The following is a 21,692-nucleotide window of genomic DNA, read 5'->3' as shown; positions in this document are numbered from 1 at the left end:
AGATCTCCTTGTGGCGGCTCCGGTCTCTTTAAAAGGCGTTTCTGCCCATTGGCACCCCGCCCCTCCCGATGACACGGGTGGGTGTGTCCTTCCCCTCCATTGGCCGGTGTGTGTATTATGTAGGACACGCCTCCCGGGGGCGGGGGGTGATGGAGAGGCCGGGCCGGCGGTGGCTCAGTACGCTCGGAGATCTCGGAGGAGAGGGATCGGTAGAGGAGGTGGTGAGCGGAGAGTCCATGGAGCGGGGACGGATCGTACGATAGGATCGGTGATGGGAAGCCTGGATACCTGATCGGATTGCTGGGATGGAGGCTGTGCGGGGGCTGATCGGGCTCCTCATCGCCCTGTGCCGGGTGTGTGTCGGGAAGAACCTGGAGCCGGTCACCTGGAACTCCCAGAACTCCCGGTAAGGAGATCGTCCGATCTCAGGATATCTATGGATGTGGCCGATCTTCATTGGATGGTGTGTGGGGTCATTGGATGAGTGCTGGGATCGGTGAGAAGTGGAGACTTTCCCAACCAATGGGATCCGGGATGGAATATTCCGATTGGATTATCTGCTGGATTGGGGGGGCGCCTGGACTTTTTTTTTTTTTCTGGGGGTCACCGACCCGACCGGGGGATGGAATCCGATCTGTACACCGGGAACGAGGCGTCCTACTTCTACAGAATTACGGGGTCCCGAAATTTGTCCTTAACGGGGCCCCCGAAAAATGTTCTTACAGGGTTTCAAAAATTGTCCTCACTGGGGGGGGCCCCAAGTATTGCCCTAAACAAGCCCCCGAAAAATGTCCTCACTGGGGGGCCCCAAGAATTGCCCTAAACAAGCCCCTGAAAAATTGTCCCCCGATGGGGGGGCCCCAAGAATTGCCCTAAACAAGCCCTCGAAAAATTGTCCTCATCAGGGGTTCCAAGAATTGCCCTAAACAAGCCCCTGAAAAATGTCCTCACTGGGGGGCCCCAAGAATTGCCCTAAACAAGCCCCTGAAAAATTGTCCCCCGATGGGGGGGCCCCAAGAATTGCCCTAAACAAGCCCTCGAAAATTGTCTTCACTGGGGGCCCTAAGAATTGCCCTAAAAAATCCCCTAGAAATTGTCCTTGAGAATTGCCCTACACAGGCCCCCGAAAATTGTCCTTGATGGTTGCCCCAAAAATTGCCCTAAACAATCCCCTGAAAATTGTCCTCCACTGAGGGCCCCAAGAATTGCCCTAAACAAGCCCCCCGAAAATTGTCCTCATCAGTGATTACAAGAATTGCCCTAAAGCCCCCGAAAATTGTCCTCACCGGGGGTCCCAAGAATTGCCCTAAACAAGCCCCTGAAAATTGTCCTTGATGGATCTCCCGAGAATTGCCCTACACAGGCCCTCAAATTGTCCTCACCAGGGTTCCCAAGAATTGCCTTAAACAAGCCCCCAGAAATTGTCCTCGATAGGGGCCCCAAGAATTGCCATAGATAGACAAGCTCCCACAAATCCACAAATTGTCCTCCTCATGGGCCCCAAGAATTGCTCTAAACAAGCCCCCAAAAATTGTCCTCACTGAGGGTCCCAGTAATTGCCCTAAACAAGCCCCTGAAAATTGTCCTTGATGAGTGTCCTGAGAATTGCCCTACATAAGCCCCTCATAAATTGTCCTCATCAGGGGTTCGAAGAATTGCCCTACACAAGCCCCTCATAAATTGTCCTCATCAGAGGTTCCAAGAATTGCCCTACACAAGCCCCCCATAAATTGTCCTCATCAGGGGTTCCAAGAATTGCTCTACACAAGCCCCCCATAAATTGTCATCAGGGGTTCCAAGAATTGCCCTACACAAGCCCCCCATAAATTGTCATCAGGGGTTCCAAGAATTTCCATAAACAAGCCCCCCAGAAATTCCCTTTCTTGGGCACCCCAAGGATTGCCCTAACCAAGCCCCCACACTCTGTCCTTGATGGGTGTCCCAGGAATTGCCATAAACAAGCCCCCAGAAATTTGTCCTTGATGGGGGTCCTAAGAATTGCCCTAAACAAGCCCCTCAAAATTTTCACAATCAGGGGTTCCAAGAATTGCCATAAACATGCCCCCAGAAATTGCCCTAAACAAGCCTCCCCCACCCAAAATTGTCCCCCCAATTAGGGGTTCCAAGAATTGCCCTAAACGAGCTCTCACAAATTGTCCTTGATGGAGGCCCCAAGAATTGCCATAAACAAGCCCTCAGAATTTGCCCTCATTGGGGGCCCCGATAATCGCCCTTAACATGCCACTGGAAATTGCCCTCCATGTTGGCCGCGAGAATTGCATTAAACAAACCCCCAGAAATTGTCCTTGGAGGCCCCGAGAATCGCCATAACCGAGCCCCTAGAAACGGTCATTGGGTGCCCCAACAATTGCTCTAAAGCCCCAGGAAATTGTCCTCATTGGGGACCCCAAGGATAGTCCTTACTAGGGGCCCCAAAAATTGTCATCCAGTGGGTTTCAAATGTAGTCCTCTCCTAGGGATTTAAAAAATTCACCCCCCATCAGGAGCCCTAATAATTATTCTCACCCGAGGGGGCTCCAAAAATTGTTCATAACAAACCTGACTGGTGGCCCCAAAAATAGTCCTTACTAGATTTCAATAATTGCCCAAACCAGGGGCCCCAGAAAATGACCATCAGGGCCCTCAAAAATTGTCCTCTCCTGGGGACCTAAAAATCAACCTCAACGGGGGCCCTAAAATTTTCCTTACTTGGGGGGGATCCATAAATATCCCTAACAAGCCCCTCAGAAATTGTCCCCACTGGTGGCCCCACAAATGTCTTCGCCCCTAGAAATAATCCTCACCCAGGACCCCAAAAAATGGTCACAACCTTCCAGAAATGGCCCTCACTGGAGCCCCTAGTGAAAGATTTCCTCATTGGGGGGACCCGAAAATAGTTTTTCTACTGGGGCCCTGCAGTGACTTTGTGATTGTTTCTTCTCTGATCTCCTTCCTTTATCTATCAATATGTGTCCAGTGTTTCTATTCTCTCTCTCCCTCATCTTCTTCTGTCTCTCTCTTCTTGCACAGTAGTTAAACAAGGGGCCCAAAACCTGTCCTCACCCTAGGGCCCTCCAGTGGCTTCGTCCTCCCCTGATCTGATGGTTCCCCTTCCAGGACAGTCAGTCCCTCTGTTCCCCACCACTCTCCTTTATCTCCTCTCTCCTTTATGGATCCTTTTTTTTTTTTTTCCTTCCCTCTTTCTTTTTTTCTCTCTCTCCATGTATAGAAGTTTGAGGGGCCCAAAACCTGCTGTCACCTCAGGGCTCTTTAGTGACTCTCATCCTCCTTCTCCCTCTCATCTACCCTTCTCTCGTATGAATACCCCCCCCCCCTTTCCTCTCTTCCTCTCTCCTTTATTGCACTCTCTCCTTCTTCTCCTCTCGCTTTTTCTCTCTTCTGTCAGTAGTTTGGTAGAGGGGCTCGGATATTTGTCTTCTCCTCGGAGCCCCTCATTGACTTCATTCCTCCGTCCATCTCATGGTTTTCCTCCTTCATAGTCGCCTCTATCTTATAGAACTCTTTGTTATTATTTATCTTTATGTATCACTTTTCTCTTGGTGGCTAGCTCTTGGCCAGTAGTTGGGTAGAGGGCTCAGATCTTGTCCTCACCACGGGGGCCCCTCTGGACTTTATTTCTCCTTCGAGATCTGATGGTTCTCCTTTCTTAGACATTCTAGCCTTCTCCTCCCTATGTATCCCCCTCACTCTTCCTCTCGTCTCTCTCTGTTTTTCTCTCTCGATGGTCAGTAGTTGGGTAGAGGGCTCAGATATTTGTCCTCTACTCGGAGCCCCTCATTGACTTCAATCCTCTAATCTGATGGTTTTCCTCCATTATCTCTATCTTTTTAATAGAACTCTTTTATTATTTATCTTTATGTATCCCTTTCTCTCGGTTGCTCACTCTTGGCCAGTAGTTGGGTAGAGGGCTCAGATCTTGTCCTCACCACAGGGGCCCCTCTGGACTTTATTTCTCCTTCGATCTGATGGTTTTCCTTTATTTCTCCTTCGATCTGATGGTTTTCCTTTATTTATCCTTCGATCTGATGGTTCTCCTTTCTTGGACATTCTATCCTTCCCCCTCACTCTTCCTCTCTTCTCTCTCGGTTTTTCTCTCTCGATGGTCAGTAGTTGGGTAGAGGGCTTAGTTATTGTCTTCACCCTGGGGCTTTTCCTATACTTTATTCCTCCTTTTTGATCTGACGGTTCTCCTCTTTCGTACTTAGTGTTTTTTTTTAGATCTCTCTCTCTCTCTCTCTCGTCCGTTTCTTTCTGTCTGTCTCTCTGTCTGTCTCTCTGTCTGTCTCTCTGTCTGTCTCTCTGTCTGTCTCTCTGTCTGTCTCTCTGTCTGTCTCTCTGTCTGTCTCTCTGTCTGTCTCTCTGTCTGTCTCTCTGTCTGTCTCTCTGTCTGTCTCTGTCTCTCTCTCTCGTTGGGTAGAGGGTTTAGAAATTGTCCTCATGCCGAGGCCCCTCAGTGGCTCAGACCTCATCTGATCTGATGGTTATTTCTAATTTCTCTTTAACTCTTCTGTCTGTCTTTCTCCGTGGGTAGAAGGCTCAGAAATTGTCCTCATGTTGGGGCCCTTTTCAAACTTCTTCCTCGTTCAATCTGAGCCTCCTTTATAATTATAATTCAATAAAGCCTCCTTTATAATTTCTCTTTATGTAACTCCTGTATTTTTCATACTCTCAGTAAATGGTCTATTCCCTCTTTTCGATGGTCTATCCCTCTTTTCTTTCTCTTCTTGGTCAGTAGTTGGGTAAAGGATCGGAGATTGTCCTCACCCTTTGGGGCCTTTCATGGACTTTCTTCTTCTTCGTAATCTCTCACTCTTTATGTATCTTTTATATACACCTTTTTGTTATTAGTTGGGTAAATGGTCAGATTGTCCTCACCCCTGGGGCCTTTCATAGACTTTCTTCTCCTCCTCTGTTATCGTGGTTCTCCTTTGTAATCTCTCCCTCCTTTGTGTCTTTTATATACCTCTCGCTCTTTTTCTATATCTTTTTGTAACACTTTTTCTCTCTTGGTCAAAAGTTGGGTAAAGGGTCAGAGATTGTCCTCACCCCCGGGGCACTTCATAGACTTTCTTCTTCATTATCTCTACCACTTTAAGTATATCTGATTTATCTCTCACTCTTTCTATATCTATGTAGCACTTTCTCCCTCCATACTTGGTTAGTATTTAGGTAAAGGGCTCAGAAATTCTCCTCACCCCAGGGCCCTTTATAGACTTTCTCCTCCCTTCGACATGATGGTTCTTCATACTCTCTCCTTCTTTGTGTCTTTTATATACCTCTTGCTCTTTCTCTATGTAGTACTTTCTCTCTCCATACTCAGTCAGTAGTCGGGCAGAGAACTCAGAAATTTGTCCTCACCCCTGGGGCCCTTCATGGACTTTCTCCTCCTCTGATCTGATGGTTCTTTGTAAACTCTCTCCCTCTCTATATATACACTTCACTCTTTTATCTTTGCTTCTGTCCTCCTCCGACTTGATGGTTCCTCTTTGTAGACGGTCTACCCTTCTCTTTGTACCCCATTCTCTTTTATCTCTCCTTTTTATATATCTTGCTTTTTCTATCTCTATTTGAACTGTAGCTAAATGGAGGGCACAGAATTTGTCTGTCTTTACACCGGGGGCCCCTTTGGTGACCTCCGTCCTTCACTGATCTGATGGATCTCTTTAGTAATCATCTCATCTATCCCTCCTTTTTATGTATCTCTCGCTCTTTCTCTCTGTATCTATTTAGTTTCTCGCTCTACTTGCACAGCAGTTGAATGGGGGGGCCCCAAGTTTTGTCTTCACACTGGGGGTCCTTCAGTAATTCCATCCTCTACTGATCTGATGGTTCTTCATAATCTCTCTGTATGTTTGTATCTTTTATGCACATCTTACTCCCTATTTCTCTTACTGTCCCTTCTCCTCTGCCTCTGTCCCCCCTTCTCCTCTGCCTCTGTCCCCCCTTCTCCTCTGCCTCTGTCCCCCCTTCTCCTCTGCCTCTGTCCCCCCTTCTCCTCTGCCTCTGTCCCCCCTTCTCCTCTGCCTCTGTCCCCCCTTCTCCTCTGCCTCTGTCCCCCCTTCTCCTCTGCCTCTGTCCCCCCTTCTCCCCAGCCTCTGTCCCCCCTTCTCCCCAGCCTCTGTCCCCCCTTCTCCCCAGCCTCTGTCCCCCCTTCTCCCCAGCCTCGCGTCTCCTCTGCCTCTGTCCTCGCTTCTGCCCCGCTTCTCTTCTGCTTCTGCCCCGCTTCTCTTCTGCTTCTGCCCCGCTTCTCTTCTGCTTCTGCCCCGCTTCTCCCCTGCCTTGCTTCTCCTCTGCCTCTGTCCCCCTTCTCCCCTGCCAGTAGTAGAGTAGAAGGCACAGAGAATGCCCTCACCTCCTGGGCCTCTTCAGGGACTCTCTCCTCTACTCATCTCATGGTTCTACTTTTTATAATCTTTGTATCCTTCATATGCCCCTCACACACATTCTGTACTTGGCCAGTAGTTATAGAGGACACACCGGGGCCCTCTCTTCCAGCGATCTGATGGTTCTCCTTCGTTATCTTTCTTTTTTGTTTCTCTCACTCTTTATGTATGTATCTTTCTCACCTCTTGGGCTGTAGTTAAATAAAAGCAAATAAATTGTCCTCATACTAGGAAGCCCTTTGGTAACCCCGTCCTTCACTGTTCCCCTCTTCTATATGATGGGGTCCCTGGTGGAACCAGTCCCTGAGTGTAAGGATCTGCCTCCATGTGTTGAGGGTTCAGAAAGATACCAGCACTAAGGCGGCTGGATACAGTCCTAGTAAGTGTGAATATAGCGCTGGGAGTCTGAAGACCCAAAGAGAAGGCCAATCCTTCTGGAGGAACACCAATCCATGATGTTACCAGGAGTCAATGTGACGGCATTCTACTTTTGGGTGGATATGGTCAACAACCATTTTTGAGCCTCCTCCATTCAAATACTGTCTTGTTCTGATTGTACGTGGATATTGGTTAAGGAATATTTTACCTCCCCCTGAGCATTTATTTTTTTGATGGTGTCCAGAGGAGTAATGGTTCTCTATGCTGGTCCAGCAAGGAGTCTATTTGGGTATTACAAACCGGTGGAACCTTCAGGACATTGTTAGGAATGTCTCCGCTTCTCACCTGCTCCCAAAACGAACTATATCCTGGTTTAATTGTCAATAGGAGGACCCAGCACCCACCTGACCGATAGAAATGGGCCCCCTCCAAGTCCCAGAGAGGGCCCTGGTGTACACAAGTGGTAGGTCCATCCCGGTGTGATTGGGGTGCAGTCCTTTGCTGAGTTTCAGAACCGGCCTCCCCATGTTGTATAACAGTGGGGAAATCGGATGAGGCTGTTCAGTTGACTCTTCCCAGTAATCTTTGTATTTGTGGGCCTCTGTTAAGGTTCTCCTGGCCTTCTGATTCCCTCCTTAAAGGCAACAAGTCCCATTCTTACCAAGCAGACCAGCTTTGTGTCCTGGAACTTCATTATGAAGTCTGGGACCAGTTTTAGCCTTTCAGGACGAGATTTACAGCTTTACAATTACCTTTTTATCCCCCCCTCCCTCCCCCATTTTATTGCTTTCATCCTGGGGAATGAGTTGAAGACTCTTAAGAGTCCCAATCTGCTTTTGATGTTGTCTGCGTGTGCTTGTGTTTAATGTGCTGCCCTACAGACGGATAATAGGGCTTTCATATAAGCACCCCTACAGATGGAAAAATAGGGCTTTCATATGGGCACCCCTACAGATGGGAAAATAGGGCTTTCATATGGGCACCCCTACAGATGGAAAAATGGGGCTTTCATATGGGCACCCCTACAGATGGAAAAATAGGGCTTTCATATGGGTACCCCTACAGATGGAAAAATAGGGCTTTCATATGGGCACCCCTACAGATGGGAAAAATAGGGCTTTCATATGGGCACCCCTACAGATGGGAAAATAGGGCTTTCATATGGGCACCCCTACAGATGGAAAATAGGGCTACTGACCCAAAATAGGGCTTTTCCATGGGCACCCCTACAGACAGATAATGGGGCTTTCATATGGGCACCCCTACGACCCAAAATGGGGTGTTCACTTGGGCACTCCTACAGATGGCAAATAGGGCTTTCATATGCCCGCCCCTACAGACAGAAAATAGGTCTCTTTAATGGGCACCCCTACAGACAAAAAATGGGGCTTTCATGTGGGTGCCCCTACAGACAGAATATAGGGGTTTTATATGGGCACCCCTACAGATGGAAAATAGGGCTTTCATATGGGCACCCCCTACGGATGGAAAATAGGCCTTTCATATGGGCACCCCCTACATACGGAAAATAAGGCTTCCATATGGGTGCCCCTACAAATTGAAAATAGGGCTTTCATATTAACACCCCTAAAGACAACGTGGAGATTTCATTTGGGCATCCCTACAGACTGAAAATGGGCTTTTCATATGGGCACCCCCTACAGACAGATAATGGGTCTTTATTATGGGTACCCCTACAGACGGAAAATAGGTCTCTTTTATGGGCACCCCTACAGACAGAAAATGGGGCTTTCATATGGGTGCCCCTACAGACAGAACATAGGGGTTTTATATGTGCACCCCTACAGACCGAAAACAGGGCTTTTACATGGGCACCCCTACAGATGGAAAATTGGGCTCTCATATGGACACCCCCTACGGATGGAAAATAAGGCTTCCATTTGGGTGCCCCTACAAATTGAAAATGGGGCTTTCATATGAACACCCCCTAAAGACAACGTGGGGATTTCATATGTGCACCCCTACATATGAAAATAGGCCTTTCATATGGGCACCCCTACAGACAGATAATGGGGCTTTCATATGGGTACCCCTACAGACAGAAAATAGGACTTTCATATATGCACCCCTACAAAATCGGAGCACCATGTCCAAGGGGATTGTTGCCATTATGTGTAAATGTGCATACACCCCAATCATTGTAGTAGCATGCACCGCACCCATACACATCTAGATCCTGAGAGATCTTACACAAAATGCAAAAGAGAGTAGAATTCTTCGACTTGGCACCACTTTGCTAACGGGAGTTTCTGAAACGTATATTTACTGTCTGTAGGTAAATGCACAGATCCCCCATCTCGTCATTGGAAGTCCATGTTGTGGTAGGCAAAGTCAGCACTTTGCACCATACACACATTCCGGGCGAATGTTTCACAAACGGAAATCTCTGCGTGTTTTAGTGCACTATGCAGATATGTGATGTATGAGTATTTCCCTGAATGTAACAATCTTATAGTCGGTATTGTGAATGCCTTGTTGGCGATGTCTGTAGAACGTTCAGCTCTTCGATTAAAACAGGCCTTCTAAAGTCATTCCTGTTGAAAGTGTTTTTAGTTTTTTTTTTGGCTACTTCAACTTTTAATGGGCATGCTTTGTAGTTGCAGGGAGGGTGTGATGGGTTTTATTGCGGGGGACGGGAGATAAGGTCTCTTGTCTCTCTTAATACAAAGAGGGCCTACTTAAAAATGTGCTTTCATGAAGGCAGTTCATTGACATCAATGCCTGACACAGAATAATACAAAGATGGATCGTTTTCTCGAAGACCCCGTGACAGGCCGAGCGTGCTTTCCGAATAGCCTTTGGGTTTTGATATTTGTAAATTGTTTTTTTTTTGGATGACATTTGTTGGGTTTTTATGGCTCTTGGTTGGTTCTTTTAGGCCACTCTGAGACTCGGGAGCATTTCAAAGTCAATGTTTTCATAATTAGGAACTTTTAACCACTGTGCTCCTTGTCCCATCGTTTTGAGGAAATGCGCCATTTGCTGCTTTTGGTGTTTTGCTGACCTTCACAATCCAGTAGCGGTCTTAACCACGCCAGACAAACCGTCTACTCTTCTACGGGAGAGACAACGGGAGACAACTGTCTACTCTTTACTTGGACCCACTCCCCATTCATATTACCCATTAACCCCCCCAAAACTCAACGTATTTGATCCTGCCAATAAAGCTTATTTGAATTGAATACTCTTCTACAGGTAGAAAACGGTCTACTCTTCTACGGGTAGAAAACGGTCTACTCTTTACATGGGCCGCCCCGAACTCAACTGTATTTGGTCCTGCCAATAAAGCTTATTTGAATTGAATACTCTTCTACAGGAGAGACAACCGTCTACTCTTCTACTGGAGAGACAACAGTCTACTCTTCTACGGGAGACGGGTGATCTGCTGTGAAGGGAAAGGCTCCTCTTGTTGACATTTAGGCAGCTGGTTTGTCTACTGTCCTGGCTGTTTAGCATCCAGTAGATTGCATGCTGGTGTATCGTACAAAGCGGTCTCCGGACTGAGTTACAAGTATCTAAAGATAGTTTATAAAGCTTTCCACTAACCCTTATGGACGTGTTTGTGTTTTTTTTTTTTTTTTTTTTTTTTCTTTTCTCCAAATTCTTACGAAAAAAAAGGCCACTCAGAATGTGAACGTGTTGGGTGCGGCTGGGAGCTTTGCCTTGAAAGGGTCTTTGTAATTAGCCGGCTTGAAAATAAACTCTACTGTATGTGCTGCCAGAGGGAGCTGTAACCGGTTAGAACGTTCCTATCCCATCTCTAACACTGATCGTACGATAGAAGGATCTGAAGTTCTAATTCTTACATTTTCAAGATTTTTTTTATCTGTAGACCCACTCATACGTCTACGTTTTGCGTTTTTGTCCTAAGAAGCGAACCATTTATTTATTTTTTTTGTAAGTACTTTTATGCACTAAAAGCTGCGTGAGTGGTGAAAGTGATTATAGCTCTTTGATGGATGTGTGGGAGAAGTTGGTGATTTTCCTCTTTCGTTCTAGGTGAGAAGCCCACAGGTTTTCATATTGCCAAGTCCTGGATTAAACCAGCCCCCCTCTCCTCGGTTTTTTAAGCTGTTTTTGATGTAGGAGGGAGAAAAACGTATGGGTTTTTTTTTTTTTTTTTTTTTTTTTTTTTGCTGGTTCTCCTGTCAAGTGGCGCCTTGTGGGGCTACAGAGACCAGTAAGGCTCAACCTTTGAGCCATGACCCTCACTGGGTGGTTAGATTAATACATAACTTATAACTTTTTAATTGACAGATTATCCTGGTTTAGTACGAGAACATTGTTTACTTTTGGTTTTTGAACATGTTCTTGTTCCGGTTTAGTCGGGTCACGGTTTTTGAACATGTTCTTGTTACGGTTTAGTCGGGCCACCAGAAGAGTGCGTCTGAAGAGCAGCTGTGAGGCATCAAGGCCAAAATGTGACATGTGTTAATACCTTGCCATCTTTGGGTGTCCCAAGACTGATGAAGACTTTCTTTCTTTACCTTGTTCAGAGGGTGTTAAAGTGTGATATGAAATGTTGCTTCTCCCATCATTTAACGGGAGGAGGCCAAAGATTGCTGGGCTTCACTAGACCCTCAGTTGTGGAATCCAAAAGCATTGCTGGGTTTGACTGGACCCCAACAGATGTGGAATCCAAAAGCATACTGGGCTTAACTAGGCCCCACTAGAAGTGAGATCCAAAAGCATACTGGGCTTCACTGGACACCAGTGGCTATAGAACCCAAAAACATTGCTGAGCTTCACTCGACTCCAATGAATGTGGAATCCAAAAGCATTATTGGGTTTTATTAGACCCCGATAGTTGTGGAATCCAAAAGCATTGCTGGGGTTCACTGGATCCCAGTAGATGTAGAACCCAAAAGCATTGCTGGGCTTCACTAAAACCCAGTAGATGTAGAACCCAAAAGCATTGCTGGGCTTCACTAGAATCTAGTAGATGTAGAACCCAAAAGCATTGCTGGGCTTCACTAGACCCCCAGTAGATGTAGAACCCAAAAGCATTGCTGGGCTTCACTAGACCCCCAGTAGATGTAGAACCCAAAAGCATTGCTGAGCTTCACTAGAACCCAGTAGATGTAGAACCCAAAAGCATTGCTGAGCTTCACTAGAACCCCAGTAGATGTAGAACCCAAAAGCATTGCTGGGCTTCACTAGACCCCCAGTAGATGTAGAACCCAAAAGCATTGCTGGGCTTCACTAGACCCGCAGTAGATGTAGAACCCAAAAGCATTGCTGGGCTTGACTAGAACCCAACAAATGTAGAACCCTTCCTTAAGTGGTATCAGTTCTGGGTGTTACGTTTTTAAAAAAAAAAAGAAAAAAAAATGTAGACTTCTCCTGCAATAATATAGAGGGTGATGGGATTTCTTATAATATCGAAGACAATCCCATTTCCTAGCAGATGTCCTAATTTTGTAGCAAAAGTTCTTCCTTCCCTTCATGAAGGATCTAGCTGACCTTTACAATTTTAATATATATATATATATATATATATATATATATATATATATATATATATATATATATATATATATATATATATATATATATATATATATATATATATATATATATATATATATATATATATATATATATATATATATATATATATATATATATATATAATTTTTTTTTTTTTAACTTTTTTTTTACCCCTGCAATTCCTCCTTCCCGGTTCATTATCTGGAAATCTCCAGCGTTTTGGAAGGACAATAACACTGTAATATCATCAGCAGGGCCTATACGGGTATTTAATCTCTGCAATGAAGTTTCATTACACCTAATTAAAGTGAAGGGTTCTGACAGCGGGAGGATCTGCAATAATGACTTTATTGGTCCTTTGAAAAAACACTGGGCCCCTTTTTCCCAACGCTGGGAGTGAAGGGAATTCGACCTTATCTTCATCAGTGTGTAAGAGGAAACTTTTAGTGCTTGACGTAAAAAAAAAAAAACCTGGGGGGGCTAAACCTGAAGCCTGTTCAGACTAGACCTGGCATTTTTGAGAAGTTATTATTTTTTATTTTTATTTTTTTTTGTTGCTTTTAAGGGTTTCCTTTTTTATAGCATACAAGTAAAATCTTGGGGCTCGTTTGCACCATAATCCCTGTCTGTTTAATGTGTGTATATATGTAATGTGCCTGCAGTGTTGTGTGTGGTGGGGGTGTGACTTTTCTTTTTTTTTTTTTCCTTTTGTTGTGGTTACATGCAAAAAAAAAAGCATGCTATAGTTCATTTTTTAAAAGCACTGCAGTGGTGTAAAGAGACTCATTGAGGCACATTAACGTTCTGTTTTAAAAATAACCTACATAGTTTGTGTGTTATTTTTATTTTGAATTTTTTATATATATATATATATAATATAATTTTTTTTTTAATATAGATACCCATATATTTAAAAATATTTATAAATTCACATATATTAAAAAAAAAATAAATATATATATATATATATATATATATATATACTCTAATACAGGGGTCTTCAAACTATGGCCCTCCAAATCAGGAACTGCAATTCCCATCATTCTTAGCCATGCCTGTGAATGTCAGAGTATTACAAGGCCTCGTGAATGTCAGAGTATTACAAGGCCTCATGGGACTTGTAGTTCTGCAACAGTTGGAAGGGCCGTAGTTTGAGGATCCCTGGTCTAAGGCTACATTCACACCTGAGCGTAGCGTTTTTCGCGCGTATTTTACCGCAATTTTTGCGGCGTTTTTTACCGCGATTTTACCGCGATTTTTACCGCGATTTTTGTGCAGGCGTTTTTAGATTGAATAGAGATCAATGGAAAACGCCTGTAATCTGCCCAAAAAGAAGCTCATGTACTTTTTTGAGCGTTGGGCGTTTTGTATACAGCTTCAAAACGCTCAGATGTGAACAGGGGCCATTGAAATTAATAGGATTTGTCTTGTTGGGCGTTTTGAGAGCTGATCCTAGAGCAGAAAAACGCCCCAAAAACGCCCCAAAACGCCTAGATGTGAACGGAGCCTAAAGTAAGGATATGCAAACTGGTGGCCCCTCCAGATGTTGCAGAACTAAAAGTCCTCAGCAAGGCTGACAGCCGCAAGCATGACACCCAGAGGCATGATGGGACTTGTAGTTCTGCAGCATCTGGAGGAGGGGCCACTAGTTTGCATATCCCTGCTCCTAAAGTATAGATCTAAAATGCCACAAAGACACGTAGCTGAAACAGAGCCGTGTACAGAAATGTAAAAATAAAAAAACAAAAAAAAATGCTGTAAATGTGAGGTTTGTTTGTTTTTTTTTTTTTTACATTTTTTTCCTCTGATCATTAATATTTAAATTTGTATAAAATATATTTTTAGTAGATAATTTTGATGATAAAATATTGTTTGAAAGTTGAGAATGTTGGGATTATTATTTTTAGTATTTTTTATTTATTATTTATTAGTAATAATAGTACTAATAATCATAATGTGTATTATTAATAGTATTAGTATTTTTTAGCATCATACTAAACAATTAATTATTATTATTATTATTATTATTATTATTAGCATTAACACCACAAAAATACGATTACTACTAAAAATAATGATGATAATGATAATAATAAATAATAATATATTAAACATTATTATTTATTATTATTATTATTGATGTTTAATATGTTGTTTAGTAGTAATAGTATTTTTGTGTTAATACTAATACTAATAATACTAATACTAATAATAATTGTTTAGTATTAATGATACTAAAAAATATTATTATTATTATTATTATTATTATTATTATTATTATTATTTTATTTTTTTTGTAGTATTTAAATTATTATTTTTTATTTTTTTCCCCTGTAAAACTCCTATCAGCCCCATTTTGACCCCCCCAGCTTTTTCATGCCCCGGGCTGCAGCTGTTTTGAGTCCTATCGGCCTAACGTGCGGTTTTCGTAGTGCGGTTCAGTAGAACAAACCCTTTGTTTGAAACCCTTTTTTACACCCCATGAGAATTTTTTACATTTTTTTTTTTTTTTATTTTTTCCTAATTTTTTAATTTTTTTTTTTTCCTTCTCCTTAAGTTCTAGGCGTGGCGTTTAACCCTTCACACCCTGCCTGGCTCGCCTTTTGCGTCAGTCTTAGTAATTAGCTGACAAGTTGCGAGTTCGGTGCGATGCAGAACGTGGGTTTTGGGAAGTGGTGACATTTTTTGCTGCCTTTGCCTTTTTTTTTTTTTTTCTCGAGGTAAATAAGCCGATAGTCGCCTGGCAATTTACGCTCTGCTGCGTTGCATGAAGAAATATGCGGCGCTCTGCGAGGTGCGTAGGCTAATAAGATGTGCCAGGGGGTGGGGCATATTACAGCCCTCCACTTGTTGAACTACAAGTCCCATTGTGCCTCACTGTCACTGGGGGTAACTGTTTGTCTTGCCATCATGGCTCGGGGAGGGGGTAACTGTCGGTCTTCCTGTCATGGCTCGGGGAGGGGTAACTGTCGGTCTTCCTGTCATGGCTTCGGGAGGGGGTAACTGTTGGTCTTCTTGTTATGGCTTGGGGAGGGAGTAAATGTCAGTCTTGCCATCATGGCTCGGGGAGGGGGTAACTGTTCTTCCTGTCATGGCTTCGGGAGGGGGTAACTGTTGGTCTTCTTGTTATGGCTCGGGGAGGGAGTAACTGTCAGTCTTGCCATCATGGCTCGGGGAGGGGTTAGCTGTTGGTCTTCCTGTTATGGCTCGGGGAGGGGGTAACTGTCGGTCTTGCAGTGCCTCATGGGCCATGTAGTTCCTCAACAGCTGAATGGTTGCACTTGCCCACCAGCAGCCTAGACAGCCCAATACATTAAATGGGCCGCCCTATGTGTGTAGCGCGATTATGCGCGGCGTAATTATGCGCACTCCTGAAATGCTGTAGTGTGCATGCGGTGGCCGCATTCGTCTTCCCTTTTTTTCAGGCTATTAAGGTCTTCAGCAAAGCACGTGTTGTCGATCCTGCCAGAAATCCAGCGCCACTGTCACTTCCCGCGAGCTAAACTATTAAAGCCGCTGACACCACTTTTTTGCTGCTTCTCTTTTATATTTTATATATTATAATAATAACTAGAATATTAGAACTATTATTATTATTATTATTATTATTATTATAATAATAATAATCTTAGAACAATATCAGAATAATAATTTTAATTATTAGAATAATATTATTATAATAATACTAATAATTATTATTGGCAGGATACCGGCCAGTGTTACGTCACCGAGGACACGGCCCCGCCGGTGACGCCACGTAATGTTTTTTTGGTCTTTTTGGCGTTCCCGGGTTCTATTTTTGCCTCCCGGCGTTCTGTTTTAGGTTTTCGCAGTGCTGAGTCAGTCGTTATTCTCCTGGCAGCGCTCGCTCCTCACTCCTCGTCTTTCACTCCTTTCCCACCACGTCTCATCCCCTCCGTGCCGGGGAGACGGGAATAGAAGTCAGGAGTTTCTATAACCGGTGGAGAGTCCCGGAAGAAGACTTGGGGAGGCCGGGACACAGACAGTGCATATTGCATGGACTCCATAAGGATCGTTGGAGGGACTTTAAATTAAAAATGTCAGGGAAAGAAATAAAACTTGTAATCAGATCCCCCCCCCTCCCCCCGGTTAGTGCTGCCGCCTCCATTGGTTTTTCAGTGGCCAACACTTGTGGGGGTGCTGGAAGTCTGAGTCCCCCCGTGTGTGCTATGGTTTCATCCTTCCACCACTATAGGACATGATGTACTGTGGTCCTTTCCTCTGATCCCTACATGGGGGGGGGGGGGTGAGAGAGAGGGACACTGAGATAGGAACCGCAGCGGGGAGTGGTGAGGGGGGGGGGACACCTGAGAAAGGAACCTGAGCACATGGTGGGGACACCAGGAGGAAGGAACCTGAGCACATGGTGGGGACACCAGGAGGAAGGAGCCTGAGCACATGGTGGGGACACCAGGAGGAAGGAGCCTGAGCACATGGTGGGGACACCAGGAGGAAGGAGCCTGAGCACATGGTGGGGACACCAGGAGGAAGGAGCCTGAGCACATGGTGGGGACACCAGGAGGAAGGAGCCTGAGCACATGGTGGGGACACCAGGAGGAAGGAGCCTGAGCACATGGTGGGGACACCAGGAGGAAGGAGCCTGAGCACATGGTGGGGACACCAGGAGGAAGGAGCCTGAGCACATGGTGGGGACACCAGGAGGAAGGAGCCTGAGCACATGGTGGGGACACCAGGAGGAAGGAGCCTGAGCACATGGTGGGGACACCAGGAGGAAGGAGCCTGAGCACATGGTGGGGACACCAGGAGGAAGGAACCAGTCTGGCCTAAAGGTGGTTTTTTTATTTTTTTAAATTTAAAATGTAATATTCAAAAAATATTTTATTATAGAATTCTGAAAATAAATTGAGAGTTCATATACGGAATACTCGTAGGATGAGTCCCATACAGGCACCAGGATACGATATTTTACCCCCCCCCCCCCACAGTTTTCCTCTTATAAAGTCCCCTAAGGGCGATTTTCGGGAAGCTCCTTTATGCTGCGCCGTAGCGGCCATTTTCCCGGCTCCTTTATATGATCTCTCCAGTGAAGCGCACAGAACCGCCCGTTATCTGATTTCTGGGCTCTGCGCTCTGGAATGCGTCCGCGGGTCTTACATTCGATGTCCGCCAACTTCTGATTTCTCAGCAATGTCCATGTTTTTTTTGTTTTTTTTTCCCCGGACTTGGCCACTTAAAATCCTCTGGCAATTTTTTTTTAATTTTATTTTTAATTTCATTTTACTTTTTTTTTTTTTTTTAACCCTGCACTGCGTTCGGTCAGGCGTGTTGTGTGCGGTTTTATTTATTTTTTTTTTCTTTACCGTCCCCGTGTTATTTTTGGCTCATTCTGGCGTGCGCAGTAATCCTCTTCTTCTTATTGGAAAGTCTGTGTTTTTTTTTTTTTTTTTCAATCGTTTTCTGTTGTACTCTCTAATCTCGTGATTTTCCTAGTTTCGCCGCTTGGTACGCCTCATAGTGGCTTTTTTTTTTTTTTTTTTTTTTTTTACCCTGGACTTGGCCGCTTAAAATCCTCTGGCGATTTTTTTAATTTTTATTTTACTTTTTTTTTTTCTCTCAGTTGGAGGCATTTTCACCCCAGTTAACCTAACGCGATAGTAACGTTTTTCTAAACAGAGATTTATCTTCTAAGAATAACAGTCTTATCGGCTGTGAAGTACGCGTCCAAACACTCGCACGCCGCGCCGCTCCTCGTTCTGCTTCCATTGGCCTGTGTGTGTCCGCGGCTTCTTATCTGGAATCCTTTATGTATTAAAATCAATATTTTTTGGAATCTGAGACAGACCTCCCGCTGAGGGGTTATCTAAAAATCTAAACTTTTTGTTTTGTTTTAGATCCTGTAGGAAAGGTTAAAAATCCAGGAGTGTTGGTTTTTTTTTTTTTTTTTTTTTTTTTTGATGCTTTGTCCCATTGGGGAGATTTTTCTTCTCTTCCTGTCCTGGAGACACAACAGGAAGTTAAGGAAATGAGCATTTAACTCATGCAGTGCAAGTGGGTGCGCCACCAAGGGTGGATTGTGCTCCATTCCTGAGGTTGGGCTTTAAATCTTCTCCATAAAATATATCCCGGTGATCCCGCCATGAGGATCCTTTCTGTTATAGGGTGACAACGCTCGGTCGGTGCCTCTTGTGTTGCCACATGAGTCTGCTGATCAGTGGCATCACTGTCGCACCCGGTTGACACCCACCAGAGGGCTGACGTTACGGGCGTAGCTAAAGGGTCACAAAGGTGACACACCCACCATACGGCGCCTTTCAGTCTCCAGTCCTGGTCTCGGCTCAGCTTGTGATTGGTGGGATCAGCTGAGGGGCTGGGTGCCTGCTATGACTAATCACCCCCCCCACCCCCCTCTGCTCATCTCTCTTCCTCTCCTCTTCTCCATTTCTCCCACCCCCCCAAACTCTTTACCCCCACCCCAGAATTGTTTACCCCAACTCTTTTCACCATTCCTCTTTTTTCCATTCCCCCCCTCAATTCTGCTCATCTTCCCTCCTTGCCTCTTCTCCGCCCCCCTCCCCAAAATTGTTTACCCCCCAACTCTGTTCACCATCCCTCCTCATCTTCTTCCCCCTCCGCCCCCCCTCAATTCTGCTCCTCTCGCCTCTTCTCCACCCCCCTCCCCAAAATTGTTTACCCCCCCACTCTGTTCACCTAACCTCCTCGTCTCTGTACTGAGGGAGGCGGGGTCTATACTTGGTAGAGAGGCGGGGGGTGTCTGTACTGAGGTAGGTGGGGTCTATACTTGGTAGAGGGGGGGGGGTCTGTACTGAGGGAGGCGGGGTCTGTATTGAGGAAGGCGGGGTACATACTTGCCAGAGGTGGGGTCTATACTTTGTGGAGAGGAGAGGTCTGCACTTGGTGGAGGGTGGGGGTCTGTGCTGAGGAAGGCGGGGTCTATACTTGGTGTGAGAGGGGGGGTCTGTACTGAGGGAGGAGAGGTCTGCGCTTGGTGGAGAGGGGAGGGTCTGTGCTAAGGGAGGCGGGGTCTATACTTGGTGGAGAGGGGGGGGGGGTCTGTACTGTAGTTACTCCACTGCTACTTTTGCCACCATCAGGAAACGCATGCTGAGAAATGCTTTGCAGCCATCGTAGGCAGGAAGTGGCTGCAAAGAGGATGCAGTAAACCGGCAACACTGACATTTTAACAAAGATAACTCTGTGCACAGAGAAACCTAATTCAACCATTCCAGGTTTTGTAGATGTCTTGTAGGACCCTTGGCTACTATGAGAAATGTAGAATTGATGTAACATTGTGTGAGAACATCAAATCGGAGGATCCCCTCCCCCCATGAATAATCCGCTCACCATTTATACCGCCGTCCCTGCTGGAACTTCCATACCTGACGTGCAGGAACATCGCCTCCGAAGCCCTCGACGCCATTCGAAAAATCCATTAGCAGGACGCGGCTTCTGCCAAGAAAAGAAGGGAAATAAAACAAAAGCAGCGACTTGTAAACGTGTTAATTAGTCCTGGGACCCGGCAAGCTGCACCGCCGCAGATAATGAACTTTCCTGAAGAGTGCCGGCTTAAAGGCGTCGGGGAGCTCCGGGGCCCCTGAAACGGTTAAAGCCGCTCCTCGGGGAAATGGCACTTAAAAGTCCATTTGTGCATCTCCATCGCCCCGGGGACGAGAGCAACCCCCGCAGTCCGGCGTTTGTCATGGCGGGATTGTAGACGCATGAATGGAGCTGGCTTTGCCCTCGAATACCCTTCCGTTCCCCACTGAAAACCGCTTCCAAATTTTACAATTTTCAGCTTTTTTACCCTAGAATTATTCTAGGCCAAATGCTCCTAATGATTGAGCTCCTAAAATTCTAAATTTGACCAATTAAAAATCGCCGAAGCCGGTGGGTTTGTTTGAATGCCAAGTGGTTGGAATAATTTTTGTTTGTGCCTGTTTATCTGTAAAGCAATCTAAAATAAGTGACCCCCCCCCCGCAGAAGATGGTACATGCTTGCTCCTCACCCTTACCCCGGGACTCAGAAGTCTTCAGAGTCCAACTTCAGATGTGGGCTTTCTGTTCCCTCACTGTGCTTAGTGGTTCCTCCCACCGGTTCATACGTCGTGACCTGCTGGTTTGAGGTCTCCATATTTTTGATCTTGGCTTCTTAAGCTAAAACATGTCGTCCTGAACCTCATTCACACCATTCATCTATATACAGGTTTCAGTCATCCTCCTTTCGAGACCCTACATATTGGGTTTCTCCAGTCTGACGTTTCACTGTTGTTGCCCAATCCTGGACTCATTTTTATCTTTAGGTCTCCAGAAATGGATTTGGTATTCAGAATGAGGTGGATACAAGAATCTGCCGTAGGGGTCAGTGGATGAACCACTGGGCGTAGTGTTGGACTGAGGATTTGGCATGCCTGGAAGTATCTGAGGGTTCTCTTGATTTACCTCATCAATGGCTTGGGTCAGCAGGTGTGGTATTTGTCGATGTCCTCCGTCTTTGCAACATTTCCTGATCGTTGGTGGTCAGGAGATGGACCCAGGCCATAGACTGTTTAAAAGGATCTGTGATCTTTGCATTTCTTAAATTCTTTCTCGTGTTTTAACTCGACCCCAAGACTCAAAGGTTGGGTTCTTCTTGAATTGCGTTTGGATGATGTAAATTTGGTCAGTATTGTGTTATAGGAGCCTTTTAAGTATCTGAGATGCCTTCATGCTGAGCTCAAAACATTTGGACTTCATGATGAAATTCGGGGCCTTGTTGGCCTACTCGCTGTCCTTCGGCAATGGCCTACTCGCTGTCCTTCGGCAATGGCCTACTCGCTGTCCTTCGGCAATGGCCTACTCGCTGTCCTTCGGCAATGGCCTACTCGCTGTCCTTCGGCAATGGCCTACTCGCTGTCCTTCGGCAATGGCCTACTCGTTGTACATCCACATTAAAGTTTGGTCACCTTGCATAGTCATTTCAGACTGTGTGATGGTTTGACTGTCATGGCTTCAATACGAGTTGGGGGATGAAAAGCACTTCCAACTACCAGGTTTCCTTCATTGTAAAGGGGCTTCCCAGCTAATTGGGAAGCATCAGTTTTGATTGGGAGCCAGATTTTCATGCTGATGGAGGAAAGGTAGAGGTCTTAAATAGATCCTTCTTACAGAGGCATTGGCCTGTCATGATATCATGTTGGAAGTATAGAATGAAATGAATTGCCAAGCTCAGGTGATTATGAACAGCCAATGCATCTTAAGATTTTTCACCCATGGCCCTCACTGGTAGTCTTACCATAAGGACTCCTGAAGTCAGATTTACATATTTCTGTGGGTTTTCATGTGTTTCTACGTACCTTCTCAAAAATCATGCAATTTCCTTTGCTGACTTTGTCAATAGACCCCCTTATCAATGTCTGTCTG

At 45.2% G+C, this 21,692-nt stretch overlaps 1 protein-coding gene across 3 annotated transcripts in view; it reads left to right on the top strand.

Annotated features, from left to right (window-relative positions):
* Positions 1-227: 227 nt before the first annotated feature.
* The window catches only part of EFNB1 (ephrin B1), a 100,574-nt gene continuing 79,109 nt past the window's right edge, over positions 228-21,692 (top strand). For all 3 annotated transcript variants that reach the window (XR_014225508.1, XR_014225509.1, XM_082263976.1), the window contains exon 1: positions 228-406. Coding sequence is in view for 1 of the 3 variants with exons in the window: in XM_082263976.1 (XP_082120102.1) it covers positions 306-406 (101 nt within the window). In the remaining 2 variants the exon portion in view is untranslated. The remainder of the gene's footprint in view (positions 407-21,692) is intronic.

The sequence above is a fragment of the Pelophylax lessonae genome (genome assembly GCF_965119305.1).
Source record: "Pelophylax lessonae genome assembly, chromosome: 7".
NCBI lineage: Eukaryota > Metazoa > Chordata > Amphibia > Anura > Ranidae > Pelophylax > Pelophylax lessonae.
Note: the sequence above shows the minus strand (reverse complement) of the source record. Positions and strands in the feature narration are given on the sequence as shown.